This window comes from Denticeps clupeoides, unplaced genomic scaffold, assembly GCF_900700375.1.
Source record: "Denticeps clupeoides unplaced genomic scaffold, fDenClu1.1, whole genome shotgun sequence".
Classification (NCBI taxonomy): domain Eukaryota; kingdom Metazoa; phylum Chordata; class Actinopteri; order Clupeiformes; family Denticipitidae; genus Denticeps; species Denticeps clupeoides.
Window position 1 is genome coordinate 118,220 of NW_021630047.1, and position 24,281 is coordinate 142,500.

The 24,281-nt window shown below is 51.3% G+C and overlaps 2 protein-coding genes and 1 pseudogene across 2 annotated transcripts; 1 reads left to right on the forward strand and 2 right to left on the reverse strand.

Moving 5' to 3' along the window:
• Positions 1-302: 302 nt before the first annotated feature.
• LOC114781521 (gap junction Cx32.7 protein-like) lies at positions 303-2,445 on the reverse strand. The gene is made up of 2 exons (XM_028967953.1): positions 2,412-2,445; positions 303-1,223 (listed from the first exon to the last, which is right to left on the reverse strand). The coding sequence occupies exon 2, from the start codon at positions 1,194-1,196 to the stop codon at positions 318-320; it is 879 nt and encodes a 292-aa protein (XP_028823786.1). The 5' UTR covers positions 1,197-1,223; positions 2,412-2,445; the 3' UTR covers positions 303-317.
• Positions 2,446-2,695: 250 nt separating this feature from the next.
• Positions 2,696-4,664, reverse strand: LOC114781520 (inactive hydroxysteroid dehydrogenase-like protein 1). The gene is made up of 4 exons (XM_028967952.1): positions 4,423-4,664; positions 3,353-3,798; positions 3,061-3,267; positions 2,696-2,965 (listed from the first exon to the last, which is right to left on the reverse strand). The coding sequence occupies exons 1-4, from the start codon at positions 4,640-4,642 to the stop codon at positions 2,903-2,905; spliced, it is 936 nt and encodes a 311-aa protein (XP_028823785.1). The 5' UTR covers positions 4,643-4,664; the 3' UTR covers positions 2,696-2,902.
• Positions 4,665-6,310: 1,646 nt separating this feature from the next.
• The window catches only part of LOC114781508 (protein broad-minded-like), a 28,150-nt pseudogene continuing 10,179 nt past the window's right edge, over positions 6,311-24,281 (forward strand).

The following is a 24,281-nucleotide window of genomic DNA, read 5'->3' on the forward strand; positions in this document are numbered from 1 at the left end:
GGACCTGGGTGGGCAAGGTTGGGCCTGGGTGGACCTGGGTGGACCTGGTTGGACAAGGTGGGCAGGGTGGACCTGGGTGGGCAAAGTTGGGCCTGGTTGGACCTGGGTGGGCCTGGGTGGGCAAAGTTGGGCCTGGTTGGACAGGGTGGGCTCGGGTGGACCTGGTTTGACAGGGTGGGCAAGGCTGGGCCAGGGTGGGCCTGGTTTTATTGGGGTACAGACACTGGGATGCTGGAGGACCAGAAAAGGAACGAGAAGACACGGTGAAGGAAAAGTCTTTTATTGTGACATGCTTCAACAGAAGAACAGTAGGAGGTTCAGATCTGCACCTCCTCCATGAAGGCGCTGTTGTCCTCGGACGCGGCACTCTTGGTCACCAGCTCCTTCTGCTGGTGCTCCAGCTCCCGGTTCACCCAGTTCTGAACGACCTTGTCCTTGAAGTCCCGGCGCTCCAGGACGGGCGTGATGGCGGTGATGGTGTAGTCCCGCTTACGGTTCAGGCACTCCTTCACCTTCTTGATGTTCAGGTACACCACCTCTACCACGTTGAGGGTCAGGGAGATGCAGGCCACGGCCAGCATGAACCAGATGAAGATGGACTTCTCAGTGGGCCTGGAGAGGAAGCAGTCCACCTTGTGAGGGCAGGGGAACTGGCTGCAGACGTAGCGGGTGTGGAGCGTGAAGCCATACAGGTAGTACTGGCCCCCGATGAAGCCCACCTCCAGCAAGATCTTCATGAAGAGACTCAGGATGTAGCTCCTCAGCAGACGACCACGGATTCTCACCTTCCCATCGTTGCTGCTGTATTTGGGCATTTTGTAGCCCTTTGGCAGGAAGAGGCTGAGCTTCTCATCCTGGAAGTGCTTCATCTTCTCCCGCACCTTCCTCTCCACGTGGATCACATGAAGGACGTGGCCGAGGTAGACCAGGGTCGGCGTGGAGACGGAAATGATCTGCAGCACCCAGAAGCGGATGTGCGAGATGGGGAAGGCGTCGTCGTAGCAGACGTTCTCGCAGCCTGGCTGCTCGGTGTTGCAGACGAAGTCCGACTGCTCGTCTCCCCAAACCCTCTCAGCTCCAGCGCCCAGGACCAGGATGCGGAACACGAAGAGCACCGTCAGCCAGATCTTCCCGATCACGGTGGAGTGGGACTGCACCTTGTCCAGGAGGCGGCCGAGGAAGTCCCACTCTCCCATCTTCACTGTTCCAGGCGTTCCAAGGACCTGAAGCAGAAACAGTGAACAACATTGGTGAAGATTAGATCTGAGGTCACCATGCGCTCTTCTGTCTTTTTGTTTGTTGACGCAGAGTTTTTTTTCCTGTCCTTTAACACCTTCTGCAATCTGGTGAGAACCAAGGTTTTGTCCTTGTCAAACCCAAAACATGAACGAAGCCACTTCTACCACCTGCGCCGGCTTCCCCCCACACTCAGCAGAGAAGAAACCAGAAGAAAAGGTCACGTATCACGTACAGGCCAAAAGTCTGGACACCTTCGCATCCAACGTGTTTTCTTTATCTTCATGAGCATTTACGTTGGTAGATTCTCACTGAAGGCATCAAAACTATGAATGAACACATGTGGAGTTCTGTACTTAACAAAAAAAGGTGAAATAAGTGAAAACATGTTTTATATTCTAGTTTCTTTGCTCTGATTACTGCTTTGCGCACTCTTGGCATTCTCTCGATGAGCTTCAAGAGGTCGTCACCTGAAATGCTTCTCCAACAGTCTTGAAGGAGTTCCCAGAGGTGTTTAGCACTTGTTGGTCCAGCTCACCCCAAACCATCTGGATTGGGTTCAGGTCCGGTGACTGTGGAGGTCAGGTCTCCACTTTTTGTTAAGTACAGAACTCCACATGTGTTCATTCATAGTTTTGATGCCTTCAGTGAGAATCTACCAACGTAAATGCTCATGAGTATAAAGAAGACACGTTGAATGAGAAGGTGTCCAGACTTTTGGCCTCTACTGTTTATTTGAGTGACATTCTCATCAATTTTACACATTTACATTTACAGCATTTACCAGACGCCCTTATCCAGAGTGACTTACAGTCAGTAGTTACAGGGACAGTCCCCCCCTGGAGACACTCAGGGTTCAGTGTCTTGCTCAGGGACACGATGGACACGATAGTAAGTGGGATTTGAACCTGGGTCTTCTGGTTCACAGGCGAGTGGGTTACCCACCACCCAACACCACACAAGATCAGATGCAAAACCGTATTTTGGTGTCTGGATTTCTTTTTTAAAGTCATTTCTGTAACACACGTATGACACGCGTCCTTCTTGTCACCACCGAATTACTCAAAATGATAATTATTATTGTAAATCCCTCAATTTTTTAATTAATTTTTATTTTAAAACCCGACCGCCGGACCCGGGGGCGCCGGGCTGCAGGTAGAGGACGTTGTACTTACTGAAGACGCGATCCGGCGCGGTCCTGGTCTCGGCTCCGACTGAGGGCAGGAGGAGACGCCGACCCGTCCCCGTCCCCGTCCAGACCAAAACAACCTTCACGCGGCTCCTCATTACCGATTCAGACGTAAACACCGATTACGAGCCGCTCGGGATAAGAGCGTCTACGTTATTCCAGAAATACGAACAGCAAAACGAAGACGGGCTGAGATTTATTACGCCGTTCGGCTATTCTTTTACGGTAAAAGACGGCATTCAATAACACACCAAATCACACGGTACAACATAACGTCACAACTTTTATTGCTGATTTCAAATAGACCAAAAAATTAAGTTATTATTATAAATAAATACGTCCTAGAATACTTTATATGAAGGAGAAGCTGTGCGGTAAAATACGCCTCTTCGCATCTCGCCCGTCGGTAATAATCCCACAGAGAGAAAGGGCGGAGCCAGCAGTCCCCCTGGCAGAGCAGCGGGCGGGGGCGTGGCCTCAGGCCAGCAGGCGGGACCCCGTCACCCACATCCACTCGGGCATCCAGCGCGCCAGTCCCGCCTGGGCGGGAAAATGAAGCGAGATGTTATAGCGGGTGATGATGATGATGATGATGATGATGAAGATGATGAAGAAGACCGGTTTTAACCGCGTACCTGCAGCGCGTGCGGCCAGTAGCCGGTGGTGCGGTGGCAGATGCCCAGCGTGGACACGGCGTGGCGGGCGTACACCCGGCCATCGGGAGCCAGCCAGCTTCCTGTCCCGGCGCGGGCCGCCACGTGGAGAGGCGTGACGCTCTGGACGAAGATGCCGCGCCCGCCGTACTCGTGGTGCAGGGCGCGGCTGAAGTGCTCCAGGAACGCCTGAGGAGGAGGAGGAGGAGACGGAGAGATGAGAACGTTCCGTCCGAGGAGGTCGCGGGGTCGTTTACGGCTGCTGGATTCTCACGGTGGACGCGGAGAGAGTCGCCCTCTTCAGGCCGGGTCTGCAGGACGCCCCGGACGAGATGTTCACCACGGCCCCTCTCCTCCTCGCCACCATGCCCGGCAGCGCCAAACGGGTCACCAGCGTGGCGGCCGCCGTGGCCCGGGTCACCACGTCCCACAGCCAGCCCTCGCTCAGCTCGGCGAAGTCGTGCGGGACGTCCAGGCCGGCGTCCAGGCCGTTCACCACGAAGCCCACGTCCCTGTCCCGGATGGCGTCCTGGACAGAGCGGCACACGGACGGGCCGTGGCTGAAGTCCACCTCCACCAGCACGGCGTCCACGCCGTGACTTTCTGAGATGGCCGTGGCGGTGCCACTCAGGCTGCCGATGTCAGGGCTGAGGATGATGATGCTGACACCGTGTCTGGCCAGCTCCTCGGCGTAGGCCTTCACCACCGTCCCTGAAGCTCCTGACAACACACACACACACACCATGAACGAGGCAGAGCACCAACATGGCATCTCCAGAACGTCACTCTCACACACTCACTCCCCTCACACACACACACACTCCCCATGAACGAGGCAGAGCACCAACATGGCATCTCCAGAACGTCACACTCACTCACCTCACACACACTCACCATGAACGAGGCAGAGCACCAACATGGCATCTCCAGAACATCACACACACTCACTCACTCACCTCACACACACACGCCATGAACGAGGCAGAGCACCAACATGGCATCTCCAGAACATCACACACACTCACTCACTCACCTCACACACACACGCCATGAACGAGGCAGAGCACCAACATGGCATCTCCAGAACATCACACACACTCACTCACTCACCTCACACACACACACCATGAACGAGGCAGAGCACCAACATGGCATCTCCAGAACATCACACACACTCACCATGAACGAGGCAGAGCACCAACATGGCATCTCCAGAACATCACACACACACGCCATGAACGAGGCAGAGCACCAACATGGCATCTCCAGAACATCACACACACACACACACTCACCATGAACGGGGCAGAGCACCAACATGGTATCTCCAGAACATCTCCTCACCTGAGACCAGAGCCCACCTCCCGTAGCACCGGACCAGGTCCCTGTTCTTCACCAGGCGGGGTAGGAAGTGCAGCCTGAGCAGCCGGTAAGCGCCCCGGGCCGCCAGCGCGGCTTTACTGGCCGCGTACAGCGCGCCCAGCAGGGCCAGGCCCTCCACGTAGCCGCCGCAAGAGCGGGAGACCTGCCGGTACAGCAGGTGGAAGCTGTCCACGGCCGCCATGATGCGCCACGTGACCGGTGACGTCACGCGTTCATAATATTCCTCATAATGACGTGTCGCCTGGTATCTGTGTGGGGTTTCATGTTATCGAGTAAAAGGCGTAAGAACAAGTCCATAAGAAAAAAAACGTCACTGTTTTATTACTGCAATGGTTTTGTGGAAGTTCTGGCTTAGTTCAAAGTTCAAACTTATTCAAAGAGTTTACCCAGTTAAAACATATTTTAAAGAGATCTTGAAAAATGCATTTGGTTGTAACTCCCCATTTATTCTGCCACTTTTGTTCTTATATCGAGTCCGAATATTGTTAAATATATTGCTGTATCTTGGAGGGATATACTGTTTGGTTTTCTAGAACCTGCCATTTTTTAGCTAAGAAAATGTCATATTCATGAATGTACATTTAGTGCCAAGAAACCCCAGTTTATAGTTTTTTAAAAGAGGCTGTACAGTCCTATTCCTCTTTTTCTGTAAAAAGGAAGTATTGTTCTTTGTTCATAATTCTTGTATGATTCATTTTTCAGTTTGAATGGTTTGTTTCTTTCTCAACATGCAATCCCAAATTCCCCCTTCTATAGTATTCTAAGATTTTCTGTTATATTGTAATTTATTGTTTTTCTTTCAATAAAAAATGTTCGACAAAAAATATCAGACCTCCATTCCATTCTTAATGTAGCATAACTCTTTATTTAATGTGTGATAAGAGTCCTTAGCACACGGCATTCTACATTTGAGTCGATTCTCCTAAACACGAACAAAAACGTGAAGGTAGGAACTGTGTCAGGAGCTCCTGTGGCAGGTTGAATGGAGGAAACGTCGGTGGGCAGCGGTGGCCTAGCGGTTAAGGAAGGATCCCTCACAGCAGCACACTCTCTCCATCTGGTCGACGCTACAGAGCGCTCAGCACCAGAACGGCCAGACACGGGAGCAGTTTCATCCCCCAAGCCGTCCATGTCATGGACACGACACGAGACAATGGCCATGACACGAGACAATGGCCATGACACGAGACAATGGCCATGACACGAGACAATGGCCAGCACTGTGGCTACAATGGAGTCACATGTGGGAACAATGTGGTCACACAACGCTAAAAGAGATTACAGATTTAACACACACTTGTTTACATTTCATTTTTACACATATCACCATACCTGTATAAACATATCATAAGTGGTCATAGCTTTTTTTATATATACTATACATATATATATACACACACACACACACACACACACACAAACACACATATATAAATATATAAAGGTATAATATATATAAAGGTATATTATATAATGTGCTTTTGCTAACACACACACACCCACACACACATACGAGCAATTAGTTTTAGTGACAAAACTCAGTGACAGTGACAAGACAAGCAGTTATGTACAGATATACAAAATATACATATATATATTGTGCTTTTGCTATTTTGCACACTATTTTGTATATTTTGTATATCTGTACATAACTGCTTGTCTTGTCACTGTCTGTCACTGAGTTCTGTCACTAAAACTAATTGCTCGTTTGTGTAAACATACCTGGCAACAAAGCTGATTCTGATTCGACTCAATAAAATACGTACAGAAATAAGCATGGTCAGAAATGACGCGTGTCTGCGTCGGGCTTATTCAACCAATCGGAGTGGCTCTCTTAATACCACGTGATCAAACGCGGAAGTGCTCGTATTTCCCTGCTGACGGTGCAGCGCGTTGTTTCTATGGAGACCGTTAGCATGTAGCATCTTAGCTCGGCGGCGGAGCAGCAGCAGCAGTAAAAAGGGGAGAAGGTGGCGTTTCTGCTCAGCTGCAGCCTGACTTTCTGTGGCAGAACATGGCAGAACTTCTGATTGACCCACACGCTTCCTCCCTCCTTTAGAAGGTTCTCTTGAGCAGGGTGGCGATGTCTGCCATGTGGCTGGAGGATGAGGTGGAGCTCCAGACCCTGCTGAAGCAGCTCCTGAGGAGGGTACAGGAGAGGATTTCTGGAGCCCCGTCCGTCCGCTGCGCCGAGGAGATCCTGCTTCACCTCGAGGAGACAGACAAGAACTTCCACAAGTGAGTGTCGTAGAGAGTGAAGATGTGCCAGAACATCCCCCTTGATGGAGCTCGTGGTGTGTGTCCTCAGCTACGAGTTCGTGAAGTACCTGCGGTGCCGCGTGGAGGCCTGTCTGGGCGGCGTCATCGACGAGGCCACGGACAGGTGTGCCAGGGCCGAGGGCCCGGCGCTCGGATCGGGACACGACACGCTGGTCCACGCCGTCACCAGGCAGACGCGCGACTCTGGAGAGTACGTTTCACGTCCACAGCAAGCGTGACCTCTGACCCCCCCGACCTGGGGTCTTCACTTGTACCTTCATAACGTTCTCTGACGTTCTCCAGCTAGTTATGGATACGGGCCACGTATGCGTGCTGTGTTTGTAGGTACAAGCAGATGATGCAGACTCTGAAGAACACCATGATGGTGGCGGTGGAGTCGCTCATCAACAAGTTCGAGGAGGACCAGGTGGACCGGGCGAGCCGGCGGGAGCAGACGGACAGCCAGTACACGGACAACTGTTCCGACAGCGACTCCTCCTTCAACCAGGTACCTGGCAGCAGAAGGTGTTCCACCCGTCGGCCTGTCCCGGCTTCTTCTTCTCACCCCGTCCTTCTCCACCAGAGCTACGCGTTCATCAGGCGCGAGCAAGCTGCAGGCGCTGGCCGACCAGCTGGACCCCAGTCGCCCCAAAGAGGTGAGTGGCCCCTCCACCTCCTGACCTGGGTCCCAGCTGCAGGAGACGCTCTGAAGCTCTGGGTGCTTGTAGGTGCGCTGTGCCGCCCTGCACGCCCTGTCCTGTGCTCCGCCCTCCGACGTCCTCAACTGCGACAGCTGGCTGGAGCTCCGGCGGAACATCTCCGCCGCCCTGACGGACCCCGACCCCGACCTGAACGTGAGCGTTATCTCTCGCGCGTTTAGCATGGTTCATGATGCGATTGACAGCTGTCTCACCCCCTACGTCCTCATCCTGTCCTCCGTGTCCCTCCATCGCGGATCTTGATCCCAGTTGAATGCAGTTCGCAACGAGCTGACCGTTTAGATTTACACACGTCCTTATCCAGAGCAGGGACAGTCCCCCCCTGGAGACACTCAGGGTTAAGTGTCCTGCTCAGGGACACGGTTTGAACCTGGGACTTCTGGTTCACAGGTGAGTGTGTTACCCGCTAGGCCACTAGCACCATTCCGGGTGGCGTCGCGCCGGTTTAATTTATTTCCTCCACTTCTTACTACGTTTCTAATCATCGTCTCCGTCTTTATTGTCCAGTTTTATTGTTTTAGCGTTAACGTGTTGCTTTATTTTTATAATGTGCGATATTAATAATGTCGATTTAGACGTAAACCAGTGAAAGTCTCAAAGTGAAAGTGACGTGATTGTCATTGTGAGACACTGCAGCACAGCACACGGTGACCACGGTGAAACGTGTTCCTCTGTATTTAAACCGTCACCCTTGGAGCAGCGTGTGGGGACGGGACCTTCATCAAGGGGACGGGATCGGGATTGGAACCGGCGACCTTCTGATTACGGGGCCGCTTCCAACCGACCCCAGTGGTGTAAAGAGGAAGAAACGGCGAATAAAGACTCTGCTCTCTCCTGACCAGGACAGGTTCTGCGTTTCTTCACCAGAACCTTCTCGTCCTCGCCGCTGAAGGGTGACGCGGGAGATTACTGCACGCTGGGTAACGTCGCCGTTAGTAAAACCGCCCGCTCGGTCCCGCCGCCAGGCGGCCTGAAAGCGTCTCTCCTTCCCCCGGCAGCGGCGAGTCTGGAGAAGGACTTCCTCCGCTGCAGACCGACGTGCCCCCCCCGCCCCCGGGGGCCTGGACCCCGCCCACGCGGACGTGGCCCGCCTCCTGAAGCAGGTAGGCCGGCCGTTGGGACCCGGCTCGTCGCCGCGTCTCGGCCGCGCTGCTGACCACGCCCTCCACCGCCCCCCCATCACAGGTGCGCTTGATGAACGACTTCCAGAAGGAGGGACCTCGTTCTGGATCCGGTACCCGGAGAAGTACGGTTTCCTCCAACGGCTACGGAACGTGGGTGGAGCTGCTGCGGGACGTCCCCGTTTGCTGACGGGTCGGTGTTCATGCAGGTACATGGAGGAGATGATCGACAGCACGCTGGCTCTCCTCGTGCCCCGCCCCGCCCCTGACCGGGCGCTGCAGCCCGTCCACCTCCTCGCCCTGCTGGACGTCCGGGCCACCTTGGTTCAAGAAGTGGGATGGTGAGATACGTTCTTCTGTTGGGGGGCGCGAGGCGGGTCAGAGTTCAACCTTCTTCCTGCCCCCTCGCAGCACGCCTACTACAGCCGGACCGTGGTGCTGCGGCTGCTGGCCAGCAAGTTCTCGTCCGTGGTGAGATGGCCTCCTGGCTCTGTAGATACGGGTCTGGTTTGTAGGGTGTAGTATGGTGTTGAAGAGTTCCTTCTGACTGGAAATGTGCTTTTATTAACAATGACAAGTGTGCGTCTGTGTGTCAGGTTGTAGCAGCTCTGGAACAGTGTATTTATTACCTGGACAACCGTGAGGAGCACGTTCAGGACGGGGCCCACAACCTGGAGCAGCAGAAGATCGGTACCACACGCGCACACACATGCACGCACACACGCACACACACATGCACACACACACACAAACACACACACACATGCACGCACACACACATGCACGCACACACGCACACACACATGCACACACACACACAAACACACACACACATGCACGCACACACACATGCACGCACACGCACACACACACATGCACGCACACGCATACATGCACACACACATGCACGCACACACAACACACATGCACGCACACGCATACATGCACACACATATATATACGCACACACACACACACGTGCACACACACACACACACACACACACATATACACACACGCGCACACACACACACACACACACACATATGTACACACGTGCATGCATGTACACACATTCACGCACACACATATATATACACACACTCAGACACAAACACATACACACGCACACACATGTGCACACACAAGTGCACACACACGCGCGCACACACCTACACACACATATACGCGCGCGCACACACAAACACATATACGCACGCGCACGCACACACACGCACACACACGCACACACACGCACACATACGCACACATATACATTTACATTTCCAGCATTTACCAGACCCTCTTATCCAGAGCGACTTACAACCAGTAGTTACAGGGACAGTCCCCCCCTGGAGACACTCAGGGTTAAGTGTCCTGCTCAGGGACACAATTGGTAGTAAAGTGGATTGAACCCGGTCTTCTGGTTCAATAGGCGAGTGTGTTACCCACTAGGCAATACCCACACACCACGCACGTACAACGCACGCACACACAACGCTACACGCGTGCACACACATATACACGCACATAAACACACACACACACGCGCAGGCACACACATTCACGCACACATATATATATATATACACCCACACTCACACACAAACACATATACACACACACATACGGGAGATACGGGTGGAGGGGAGTGGAGAAGGTTCTTGTGGGTGCGTGTATGGGTGAGACGTGTGTATGTTCTTCTCATCTCCTCTGGTTCTTCTCAGGTTCTTCTCAGCAGCCTTGGTGCCGATAATGAAAATAATGAATCAACTGGCCGCGCCCGGCGTCTGGCTGTCTGCAGCCGCTCGATACGGAAACTGCCGTCTTTGTCTCTTTTCTAGATTCGGTGCGGTCGTTCCGAGAGACAGAACTCTCCTCACCGGGGACAATTCCGCAGCGCTCTGTGACTGATAAATCGCGTGTCCGCAAGGGCCCGTCCACCACACCCCTGTACACCGGCCGGGCCGCTGCAGTACGCCCACTTCGTCCACTCGCTGTGCATGCTGGGACGGCTGCTCATGTACGCCAACGGCAGGGAGCTCTTCCCCTGCAGGGTCGGGGGGGCATGGCGGTGAGGACGTGTGTGAAGATTCCAGATTAGTGGGGGCGTGGTGAAAGCATGACTTGTCATTACTCGCGTCTCACGTCATGTTCCAGATTCCGATTTCGCTGAGCGACCTCATGTCATATTGATCCGGATAATGAACCAACACCCCCAAAGGGCTGGCGTCCCCAGCACTAGTCACAACAGGTGTGTCCCCACGCACCCTCACATGGCAACTTTATCTTCATCTTATCCGGGAGTTATAAAAGGGCCACTGCTGGGTTGTCCCCCAGACCCCCTGTCCCCGGCAGCCCTGGTTCTGGGAGGTGCTGTGGATGCAGTGCGACTGGAGGAGTGGCGCGGGGGACTGTCTGTACCAGCGGCCGTCACCACGTGGCGCTGCTGCGGCCCGTCCTCAGCCCTGCTGGAGGGACCCCCAGTCAGGGCCGACCGCCGCGTTGCTGTCAACGCGACCTCCGGCCCTCATCCGGCGGCCTTATAAAAAAACGCCGTCTGCTCTCAGGGGTCACAGGTCAAGCTGCGCGCAGCAGAGGGCACCCTGACTAACATTGGCAAGGTGCTGGCGAGGATGGCGGCGACGCAGAGAGGCCTGGCGCTGCTGCTGCACGACCGCTGCCTGCGGGCCGCTGATGGCCAGTGGTGAGTTCACCGTGGGTGAAGAGCACAAGGTCCCAGGTTCAAACCCCGCTGTAAACACCATCTGATGCCTCAGCCTCTCTGCAGCCCACGTGGTGGCGCAGTTCACCCAGAAGCTGCTGGACGGAGACTGGGCGGGACGGGGCCTGTCCTCGTTCGTCTTCGTCTGCCGGCAGATGTACAACACGTGTGAGGGCCTGCAGGTGCTCAGGCCCTACAACCTCCACCAGAGCCTGGCTGCGGCCTGGAGGAAGGTACGACTTGCCCGGATTCAGGCCCAGTGCCGGTGGGTGCGGAGATTTGTCACCTTATTGTTTTTCCTGTTAAGCATTTACTGCAGTCAGGAAATGAGGGTAATGTCCAACGCTGAGTTCAGACCGTCTAATGGGGTGTGACCGGGTCTGAGGAGCTATCGATTTCACTTTTTTTTATTTGTGTTTGATTAAGAACACACATTAGGACGCACCTTATCTACAAACTGTTCTGCTCATCATGGGGCAGTGGTGGCCTCTTTCATGCAGAGGACACATCTTGTTGTGTGCACCCGTCCTGTATTTCACAATGACAATGACTTCACTTTCATGAGCATCTTCATAAGATCATTAACACGAGTGGAGCTCTTATTCAGGACTAGTGGTAACTCCTGGAGGTGCTCAACAGAACTTTTATTTAATGTACTTTTTGTTATCTATATAATATTTCATAGCTACAATCTAATCATAAAAAGAACGATCCATGAATATCTTGACTGAAAGTGAACATAATTTTGTTAAAAGTAAAATGGCTGTTAAAACGAGATTCAGTTTGTAGTAGACAAAGTTCACAGTGGACCTGTAAACGCGGACAATCCTCCAGTGGAGGATCAGACCCGCCCTCATGTCATGACTGGGATGCTGCGCTGCTCCGAGGTGGTCTGAAGTTCAGCTGCTGTGGGGAGGAAGTGAATGACTGGACGGTCCAGAATCAGCAGTTTATGAGTCTGTGTGTGTGTGTGTGTGTGTGTGTGTGTGAATGCTACAGTGAACTGTAATAATGAAGCTCTATCTGGTGGTGTGTGTGATGTGTCAGTGACCGCTGCAGCTCCTCGCTCTCTTTTCTTTGAACCCTGCTGATGGAGAGATGCAGGGAGACATTTCTCTCCTCCTCCTTTACAGACGAGTGTGCAGTCGGATCGCATGGCCACACCCGTGGTCGGGTCTGCGGCCTTCTCCACACCCCTGGACATGCAGAATACGTGAGTCCCACCTCTCCGCCTGATTCCTACCATATGTAGCTGTCTCTCTGTGGATGTTTCTGTGTGTGTGTGTGGGTGTGTGTGTGTGTGTGTGTGTATTGTATGATGCAGATCCTCTGGTATCTTGAGAAAGTTCTCGTTTTGTTCTCGGTATGAGTTACAGGCTTCTGTGGGAGGAAACGCTGTTGGACAACCTGCTGAACTTTGCCGCCACTCCAAAAGGCCTCCTGCTGCTCCAGCAGACTGGAGCCATTGGCGAGTGCATCGGCTACATGTTCTCCAGATTCACCAAGAAGCTACAGGTGACCTGACGGAACGTGTGAAAGATGTTACACAATGGTGGTCCTCGGTACTGAAAGGTTACAGAACGACCTCACTCAGTGGCCGGCCTCGGAACTGGTGGTAGTAGCCTAGTGGGTAAGAGACCCAGGTTCAAACCCCACTTACTACCATCATGTCCCTGAGCAAGACACTTAATCCTGAGTGTCTCCGGGGGGACTGTCCCTGTAACTACTGACTGTACATCGCTCTGGATAAGGACATCTGGTAAATGCTGTAAAAAATGTAAATGTAAACGTAACTGATACGTTACAAAACGTTTCAGAATGAGACCTGATACTGAAATTTTACAGATGTTGTTCCTCTGCAGGCTTCACAACTAAATATTACACAAATGGCTGCAGCAGCTCTACTGTTTAACAACGGCTAAAATGCCACATGCCTGTTGGATTCAGTGCGTGACCCACGTTACAGATGTAACACAATGACTGACTTCAGAACAGCACCTGCTGCACCAGTTACATGTGGCAGGCAGGTGACGTCTCCGGCTGTTATGGATGCGTTAGACGTCTCTCCTTTCTCCTACTTTGCATATAAAAAGATGTTAAAATAGTAAAGCAGGAAAACAGCCACGCCCACATGACCGCTATTTCTGATTGCACGTTGGTGACATTAATACAGCATGACCTGGTCATCTAAACTGTGATCATCTCAAATAATCTTTAGACAGTGAGTCGCGGTTCCCTCCTCACCGAATTGGAACATACTCGATCTTCCACAGCGACCATCACCCGCCCACACCGGAGAACGTCCGCGGTGATGCTGCGAATTCCATCACGCAGGAACCTGCCCCGCCCTCCTAGTCGAGCGTGTTTGTTTGCATGTTCCCGGAGGACAATCGATTCTGAGTCCACGCCGCTGCACCGCGCTCCTTTATTATCCACCCCGCCTGCTTCATCCTTACTCCTCTTCCAGTCCGGGACTCCGCAGGGACAACTGGACAGCATAGACACCATTCATCTAAGCGTTTATTTGGCGGATGCTGTTATCCGAAGTGACCTTGCTCTGCGCCGGGTGGCGTGTGGTGTATCAGACTGGTCAGACGAGGCTTGACCCTGGGAGACCTGTGACTTCTTTTTTTTCCAGGCTAGCTGCTCCCCCACCTCTCCTCCCTCCCTCATCTCGTCTCTCGGTGTCACCACAGGTCAGCCCGTGTGAGAAGTTCGGCTACGGCGTGATGGTGACCCAGGTGGCAGCAACGGCCCCCCGGCATCACGGCCCTGTGCTCTTCTGGTAACAAGTTCCTTTTTTGGGGGGGGGTTAAAACGCGTCCCTGGCGCCCCGGCAACCGGGTCTTTTAAAGCACAGGGACTGAATCTGGTACTGCAGCAAGCCATCATCCAGAATGAGAAAGTAGGAGGTGTGCGCGCCGTCAATCATGCCTACAGGCTCCTCCCCTTTTAAAATAGTTTATAAAAACATCAATAAAGTTCATCTTCTGGGTGTCAGATATATAAATAAAGCAGTTCTGGGTGGGTCCTCTGTGCTCCATGATGGTTTTCACACGTATTCTCACATTTTTAATGTGACCGGCATTGATATGAAACTCCCATCATGCACCATTGTTTGAAATTCCTGGGCCGGGGAGAGTATGTGTGTCTGAAGCTCTCATGTTTTGTGGATCCTGCAGGATTCGTGCAGGCCATAGTGGTGGACCTGTGGTCAGTTCTGGAATGCGGCCGAGAGGACGTAAGAGTGGTCCACCCCAAGGCCACGCCCATGGACCCTATCGACAGGAGCTGTCTGAAGGCATGACGATCACCTGACCTGGTTCTGTGTGTGTGTGTGTGTGTGTTTGAGATTATTGTGATCCGTCTGATAAAATGTTTACTACCCCACCACCTTACACCGGCATAAAGTCAGTATTTATGTTTAGTTTGATTCTTATGATCCATACACTGGAATATTTTTGTGGAGATTCGTAAAATTCTAACTAACTTTCAGACAGTTTTAAACAGATTTTATTTGGAATCGAAGCAGTTTAATCATGGAAGATCTAAAAGTACTGCGCTATCATCATCATCATCATCATGCAGTCCAGGTTCTACTGTTCCTCCACCCCATCACCAGAGGAGCATTCGGGTAGAAATATCTATACATGCTGTATGTCTCCTAAAATGGACCCAAAGATCATGGTTGTCGTCGTCATGGTCTCAGAAACGCACAGTTTATTACGTTGGGCGGTTATGAGCCCTTCTCCCCGCTTTAAGTGGGAGAAATTCATGAATTATAAACGCAATAAAGCCCCGCAGAGCCCCGTTTTTAAGGGGAAAATATAAAGCGGGAGCTTTGGATAAATAAATCATATTGCAGAACTTCTGACGAGCTGAAGGACCCAGGGAGACGTTTTCTGTAGTTCGGGATGCCACCCTGGCCAGAGTCATGCCACCCTCGCTAGTCATGTACTTTACTGTAGTATTTACTTTAAACTACATTTACTCCACTGCATTACGTAAAACCTGTCGATCGTCTCCTGTTCTCAGTCACAAGATCTCTCTTCCAAAACGAATTATAGAACCGTAATACATCACCGTACTTTTACTTCTGGAATTTACCAACGCTAATACCTTTACTCAGTGCTATTCTTCCTCGTACTTGTCCACCACTGGAGAAGACATGGCTGGAGGCGTGAGAAGGTGCTGAATAAGACTGTCCCTCGCTCTCCACAGCCCTTCCTGACCCTGGTCAACCTGCTGTCCTCCCCGTACGCCACGTGGGAGCTGCTGGGGGGCAGAACGCTGGCCAACCGGCCCGAGTACAGCCTGCGGGAGATCCCCACCTCCATCGGCGTGAGTCCCTCTCGCTTCTCACACGGAGCAGGTCCTGACCAGGTTCTGAGGCATCTCAGTGGAACGTCAGGTTCTGTAATGCCAGCAGCTGCCATATGGGGGCGCCCAGTAGCCGGTCGATCTCAGCCTGTTTGTGAGGGGAAGGATGAGACGGTGCTGCTCTGTGTTTCTGGATCCTTATTTCTGCTTCTTGCATTTGGTCTGTTCTTGTGGTTGGAACGTTTCGGTTCCGTTGGTTCTCACACTGTGCCTGGTGGTCTTTGTGTCTCCGCTGCAGGACCTGGTTGACCGGATCATCGCCGTGAACTCGGACGCCAAGATCCACTCACTTTTCAACTACGAGCAGTCGCACACATTTGGCCTGAGGTACGACATGTTCTCCAGTCAGACGGGTTCCTCAGCTCCTGGTCCCAGCCCCTCGTCCCCAGATCGGTCCTGGGTTACTCTGCTCTCTGGTCGCTCGCGGTTGTAGAACGAGTAGAAACGTGGTAAAACGGGTTCTGGTGGTCGCAGTGTTAGGAGTGTAAATGTCGGGGGTCGCTGGCGTGGAGTCCAACCACCAGGAGATATCGGCTGTGTGTGTTGCGGTTCCAGAGGACCCACACTGACAAAAAATGGATCAATTACATCCTCTTATTTTACAAGGAAACTACTTCCTATTTACAAAATGCTCAGTAATTTCAAACTCACACACACACTCACACACACACACACACCATTCACACACACGTCTCACACACAACACACATACATACACACACACGCCTGCACACACTCACACACAGACACTCACACATCACACAAACACACACATATCACACACCACGCACACATACACGCCAGCACATACACTATTCACACACACACGCCATTCACACACACACCATTCACACACACATCTCACCACACACACACACACACACACACGCCAGCACATACACTATTCACACACACACCTGCACACACACACGCCATTCACACACACACACACCACACACACACACACACACACACACACACTCACAGACACACACAAACATACTCACACACAACACACATACATACACACACACGCCTGCACACACTCACACACAGACCACTCACACATCACACAAACACACACATCTCACACACCACGCACACATACACGCCAGCACATACACTATTCACACACACCTGCACCCACACACGCCATTCACACACACACACACACACACTCACAGATCACACACACATCTCACACACAACACACATACATACACACACAACGCCTGCACACACTCACACACAGACACTCACACATCACACCAAACACACACATCTCACACACCACGCACACATACACGCCAGCACATACACTATTCACACACACACGCCATTCACACACACACCATTCACACACACATCTCACACACCACGCACACACACACGCCAGCACATACACTATTCACACACACACCTGCACACACACACGCCATTCACACACACACACTCACAGATCACACACACATCTCACACACCAACACACATACATACGTATCACGCTCATACACACACACACGCCTGCACACACACAGACACTCACACCTCTCTCACACACACAAACACACTACACACTCACAGATCACACACACGTCTCACACACCACACACCACACTCACACATCACACACAAACACACATACATACACATCACACACGCCTGCACACACGCGTGCACACACACAATTCACACACACAGACAACACTCATGCATACGCAGGAGACTGTGTCTGTTTGGGACCTGGCGTCATGTGACTGGTACGTATGGAGAGCAGGAAATAGGAGGTGATTGACGCGGCTGGATCTGATCACCCTGACCAGAATTTACTGGTAGTTGCATCATCAGGAGCTTCCTTCAGATCCACAGTCCTCAGCACATCGTTCCACTGTGGGCGTCGTCTTCTGTATGATGCATAATGTCTGAGATCAAAATGTCCCCACTCAATAGCGAGAATAAATTAAGTTTTTTTTATAGCCCAAAATTACAGGACAGTTTATCTCCATGGGCTTTGACAGGTCCTACAGTTGACCCCCAAAAACACTTTGACCCTTCTGCACACCTTTCTGCCCATCCAGGGGGAGTGAGTAGTCCAACATAGTCTACAACAATAGTTGTCCAAGTTTGTATTATAAAAGATCTGTCCACGTTTGCAGGTACTGGACAGTGAAGAGTAGGTTTTATGTCCCTTATAGTGCTGCTGGTCCATTTGTCCTTTTATTCCAGGTCAAATTCTTGCCACAGCATCCTGAACTCGTTGGAGTTTACGGAGACATGATGTCGTAGTCGAGTCTTGACTCGTACCAGTTTTACTCTGCAGCATGGTGTGTGTCCGTGGGACCTTCTGAAAGTCAGATCACTGTTAATTGTGATTCCCAGGTCTATTGCAGAGTTTTGGTGTTCGTACAGTAGAGGCCAAAAATCTGGGACACCTTCTCATTCGACGTTTTTTTCTATATCTTCATGACCATTTACGTTGGTAGATTCTCACTGAAGGCATCAAAACTATGAATGAACACATGTGGAGTTCTGTACTTAACAAAAAGTGAGACCTGGTCTCCACAGTCACTGGACCTGAACCCAATCCAGATGGTTTGGGGTGAGCTGGACCAACAAGTGCTAAACACCTCTGGGAACTCTTCAAGACTGCTGGAGAAGCATTTCAGGTGACGACCTCTTGAAGCTCATCGAGAGAATGCCAAGAGTGTGCAAAGCAGTAATCAGAGCAAAGAAACTAGAATATAAAACATGTTTTCACTTGAACTCCACATGTGTTCATTCATAGTTTTGATGCCTTCAGTGAGAATCTACCAACGTAAATGGTCATGAAGATAAAGAAAACACGTTGCATGAGAAGGTGTCCAGACTTTTGACCTGAACGCTACATATGGTGGTAGGAGGCCCATCTTTCTACCAGCTTCAGGACCAAGTAACAGTATTTCAGTCTTTCTTTTCTTCTCAGGGCTGCTTCAGTGTGATGTGCTGTAGCCTGGACTCTTTACTGCTGCTGGAGACTCAGTTTGGCCTGAGAGATGTTCTGCTGCAGAACCAGAGGGACAACGTCACAGAGTCGCCCGAGGCTCCAGGGTGGGTGGCCATGAGGACGTTCTCAGCACTCGGTTGTGTTGTCTGGTGATGCAGACTCTCTCTTTCTCTGTCTCTTTCAGCACGTTCATCATCGATGGCCTGTCGGTGGAGAGGAACCACATCCTGGTGCGCATGAGCATCATCGGGGGTCCGTCAGAACGTCGTCTACCCCCCTCGAGTTCTGCACAAGGTCAGCATGTACAACCTAAAGGGCCACGCCCTTTTTTAGGTTCCTTGTTTTTGTTTCTTCTTTGCTGGATGATGATGATCTAATTCTCCATATCAGGGTGATGATCCGATACCCATGGCCAATGTTCTCCTCCCTTCCCTGGTTCCCACAAACATACATTCTGGACGTGTCTGAAGCAACACACCACCATTACAGTAGGTGATGGGAGTTGTGTGTGTGTGTGTGTGTGGTGTTGTGTGTGTGTGACGTTTTTCATGGACTTTATCTGGCCACCTTCTCTTTATTAGTGTTTGTTGTGAACTGGAGAGTTCACAGCTGTAGAGTTCAGATTAGACACTCTCTTCTCTCCTCTCTTTCACTCACTCACTCTCACTTCACTCACTCTCTCTCTCTCTCTCTCTCACCCTCTCTCTCTCCACATAGTCCCCCCCCCCAGTCCCTCTAGCTACTTCTACTCGCTCTTCACCCTAGCCGCGCTCCACATAGTCTCATCTCACCCCCTTCCAGCTGCTCTCCTCGTCTCTCATCAACGTCTCTCTCTCCGCGCGCCGTCTCATCCGCAGCCATGTGCTCCAGGTCCTCTGGCTTGATGTTGCACCTCTTTAGCGATATTTTTCGGCTGGTTTCTGTAGTGCTTCTTTTGCCCTCCGGCACAGCGCTGCTCGGTGTCTAGTTGTCCATACAGACGACTACAGGACGTCCCCTATAACATGTCCAAGCCGTCTCAGTTGCCGTCTGATGCTCGTTGGCCTGTCTTGCTGAGTGTATGAGGTACTTGGCGGCCTGTAAGTGAGCCGTGCAGACAGTTCAGTAGAATGGTGACTATAGTACGGAGATGCCAACACGTGTCCACGAATGGGGGTTTTGCACACGCCGACTCTGGGGTCCACTGTTGATGGGCTGGTGGGTTGTTCTAGCGGTTAAGGAAGCTTCCCCGTAATCAGAAGGTTGCCGGTTCCAATCCTGAACTGCCAAGGTGCCACTGAGGTTGAAATTTTCTAAGCAGAGAGTGGTCATTCACCTTAATATACACTATACAAACACCTCTACCCTGTAGTACTGCACTACACACTACACACACACACACACACCGCACTCTCTAACAACACACACACCACACACCACACACACCCACACACACACCCACACCACCACACTCTCACACACCACACACTCTCATTTTACATTTCATTTACATTACAGATTTATCAGATGTCCTTATCAGATGTCCTTACTCAGAGCGACTTACAGTCAGTAGTTACAGGGACAGTCCCCCCCCGGAGACCTCAGGGTTAAGTGTCACGATGTTAGTAAGTGGGATTTGAACCTGGGTCTTCTGGTTCATAGGCGAGTGTGTTACCCACCAGGCTACTACCACCCCCCACACACGCACTCTCACACATACACACCACTCTCACACGTACACACACTCTCTCTCTCTCACAGACACCACACACTCTCACACATACACACACTCTCTCTCACCACACACACACACACACACACCTATATAACATTCTAACATTTGTTCTGTATAACAGCCCAGAAAGGAAGAGTGAGGGAAAGGAAGAGTGAAGGGAATTTAAAAATTCTTCATTATTAGAACATTGGTGGCGCTGAGGTTCTTCTTTATTGATTTATGTATTAATTTCCTGAGTAGAGGCCGTGTTCACTGAACATTTAATAATCTTTGTAAAGACACCAGATTCAGCCTAAAGGCCAACTTTCATCTGCAGTCTTCATTAATTTAGCTTCTAATTAGCTGACTGTGAAGTTCTGAACATCCAGATCAGCACCTGGAGGACGTTCCATGTTCCACCACTCTGGTTCTGGCCTGAATGCTCCAGCTGTGGTTTATTCAGCAGCCCTGGCCTGTATGTGTGTGTGTGTGTGTGTGCGCCCATAACGAGTGTATAAATGAATAAAAGTGAATATTTTACTGTCCAGACTCTGAGCTGAGCTCCTTCCTGGCCACGCCTCCTGATCATGGCTGGATGCCGGCCTGCAGGAGGCTGTTCTGCAAGGTCATGACCTCCGACCCGGACAGCATGGCCGGAACCGGTGAGTTCTGCTACGCTGTCAGTGGGATGAAATGCTCCTCACACGATCCAACTCCAAATAAAATCCAGCCTAGTTAACTGGACCAGGTTACAGGTGACAGTGTCCTTGTGTGGGCGGAGTTTATAATTGTGCACTAGGTGGATTAGTGACTGAATTAAATGTGTGAGTGGGCGAGTCCCCGCCCTGCGTCCAGTGTCCCGGGATTGGTTCCGCCAGCCACGCCCATGAGTAAGTTATGGAAGGGGAGTTAGCGAATGAAGAAAAACAATAATTAATAATTATGGTAGCTGATACATATCACACACACCCCCCACTTGTGTGTGTGTGTGTGTGTGTGTGGTGTATAATTAACATCAGTGTTTCCCACAGTGCTGTGTGATTTGCTGGAGAAGGTGGGTGGCACCATCTCTCCTCCCCTCCCAGTGAGTGTTTCTTCCCCCCTGTGGAAGTACCGAGGTCAGTGAATACACACACCACACACACACAACACTGCGCCCACACCGCTGACAGAATCCCTTTTTTGGGAGGGGGGTAAAGAAATAAAATGCTGCTGGTAAAGTTCTCCTCTAGAGCTGGTTTGGTGGTTGTGTGTTTATCGTCATTTCCGGCTCAATATTTCACAGGTCGCTGTCACAAGACGCCCTATAAAACGTCACATAAAATATCGTCCCAGGTTCCTCAGCAGGTTGGGGTTATAAAAGTCGTAACTGCAGCTCTGAGCTGTGGCTGTGTATGATGCCGATATTGAGAATTGCTCATTATAATGAAATAAGTCTGAATTTTGACTATTTACACCAACTCAGGAAAATATTGAATCCTCGAAATATCACTGTTACCACGTTACGAAGCCGCAGCTCTCTGTCGCCCCCTGTTGGAAGAGGTAAAATGTGCCTGGCTTGTTAAATTTTCACACACTTTACCCAGATATGAGCCATTACTGTAAGTCTTGGCCTTAGAATACACACACACACACACACACAACACACACAAAACAGCCTTAAACAATCCAAATCATTTATTTATTGCCAAGCAGCGCAGTTTTGCCTTCCAGGACGGGACGTGGACAGGAGCAGACCTCTGCCCTGAAGTTCTTCCCTCTGAAGCCCGCCCAGACGGGTTCTGCTCTGTTCTGTCAGGTTCTGTCTGACAATCGGCTTAAGCTGTTTCACTCTGGCACTTTCATCAATAATGCAGCAGCAACACACACACACAAACAGACACACAAACAGACACACCACACACACACACACAAAACAGACACCGTCTATGATGACAAGCAGCTGTAAAAACGAAGCTCTTCTCTCTCTGTTCCATCTAGATGTTGACTCTGTCAGGGCTGCTGGACACTTTTTTTTTTTTTCACGCTTGTAACCCGTGTGTGTGTGTGTGTGTGTGTGTGTGTCCCACCCCACACCCCTCCTCTGTCAGTGAGGAGGACAGGCAGGACGGACGCCTTCTTACAGCGTCCACACCTCCATTCGGACTCCATTCGGTGTCCCCGTGTACCTGTTACATCATGAAGCGCTCGGAGAGATGAGCAGAGAGCATGATGGTGCTGGTAGTCTGGCAGGTTACAAACTCGCCTATGAACCAGAAGACCCAGGTTCAAACCCCACTTACTACCATCGTGTCCCTGAGCAGGACACTTAACCCTGAGTGTCTCCAGGGGGGGGACTGTCCCTGTAACTACTGACTGTAAGTCGCTCTGGATAAGGGCGTCTGGTAAATGCTGGAAATGTAAATGCATGATGGGATTTTACTTGCTGATAGAGGTCCATCCTCGTTATCGATCCACTTACTGTTTTTTTGAGGTGACATCATTTACATTTCCAGCATTTATCAGACGTCCTTATCCAGAGGGACTTACAACAGTAGTTACAGGGAGAGTCCCCCCTGGAGACACTCAGGGTTAAGTATCCTGCTCAGGGACACGATGGTAGTAAGTGGGATTTGAACCTGGGTCTTCTGGTTCATAGGCGAGTCTGTTACCCGCTAGGCCACTACCAGCCCATCAGTCCAAGGTTCCTCTGCCTGCAGCGTGTGACACTTGGCCTCCTGCTCGGGGCTCCATCATTCTTCACTGGTGAGACGGGTGGTGACCTCGCTCTTCTCCGAATGTTTTACAGAGGAGGAGGAGGTCGAAGTGGACAACCGAGGCCTGACGCCCGTGGAGCAGCTGGGGCTCCGAGTTTCACTCAGGTAGAACATCTTCACCATGAACCTGCGCACCCATCATCTCAAGCCCTCCTCATCCTTCTCAGCTGACTGAACCATGAAGTGAAGAGAAAAATGCTAATTAGCAACTCTTCCTAAGCAACGTCAGAGTGAGATGTGGCTGCATCTGTAGACATGTTCTGTATAAGAACCGACCGAGAGGAACCGCGAGAACCCGTCATGCCGTGCGGTTAAGGGTCGTATTTCCCGCTCCGTTCCGGCTGCGTTGTTCCTCATGTAGTACCCTCGGTTCCGCAGTCCGTATGGTATTAAGCTCACTGCTGCTTTTCATAGCTCATTACACTCTTAATGATTATAGATCATCTCAATTCAGGCAAAACCCCATTTTGAGCCTAAATGTTTGCGATTTATTGGTTAACTTTTTCAGTGTAAACATGAGTGTTCATGTGTCGGTTAGTTTATAACCAGTTATTACGACACGTTTATTACGACCCCCGATGCACCCGGTGAGGAAAGATTCCTCTGGGAATTTCAACAGGTATGGACAGTTCCTCAAGCTGCTCCGAGAAGATTCCGAGGCGGATTTCTGCTCCCTGATCCGCCACAGCGAGGAGTTCCTGTCCAGACAGAGAAGCGCGGTCCCCTCAGATCTCCGTATCCTGACCGCCGTGGGTGGTGTGGTGAGAGAGTGTAAAACAGAAGACGGTGAGGGAAAAGACAGACCGTGTGTGTGTGTGTGTGTGTGTGTGTGTGTGTGTGTAAAGAGAAGAGCCTGCCTGTCTGCTCGTGTGAGACTTGTCTCTCTCTCTCTCTCTCTCTCTCTCTCTCTCTCACACCACACACACATACACAGTCTGTCTTTTCCCCTCTCTCTCTCTCTCTCTCTCTCTCTCTCCCACACACACTTCCTTGACTCTGTGTTCAGACTGTCTCCGTGTGTCCCGCCTGGTTTTGATTGGTTGGTCTCCACTGTGTTCATGCTGATGGGCGGAGATTTCAGACGCTCCCTCAGCTTCCTGCTGTGTTTGTCCCGCCTACTGGTGTCGGCCTTCCTGTGGCCAATGAGGCTACATGCATCGGTCAGCACGCATGCACGCACACAC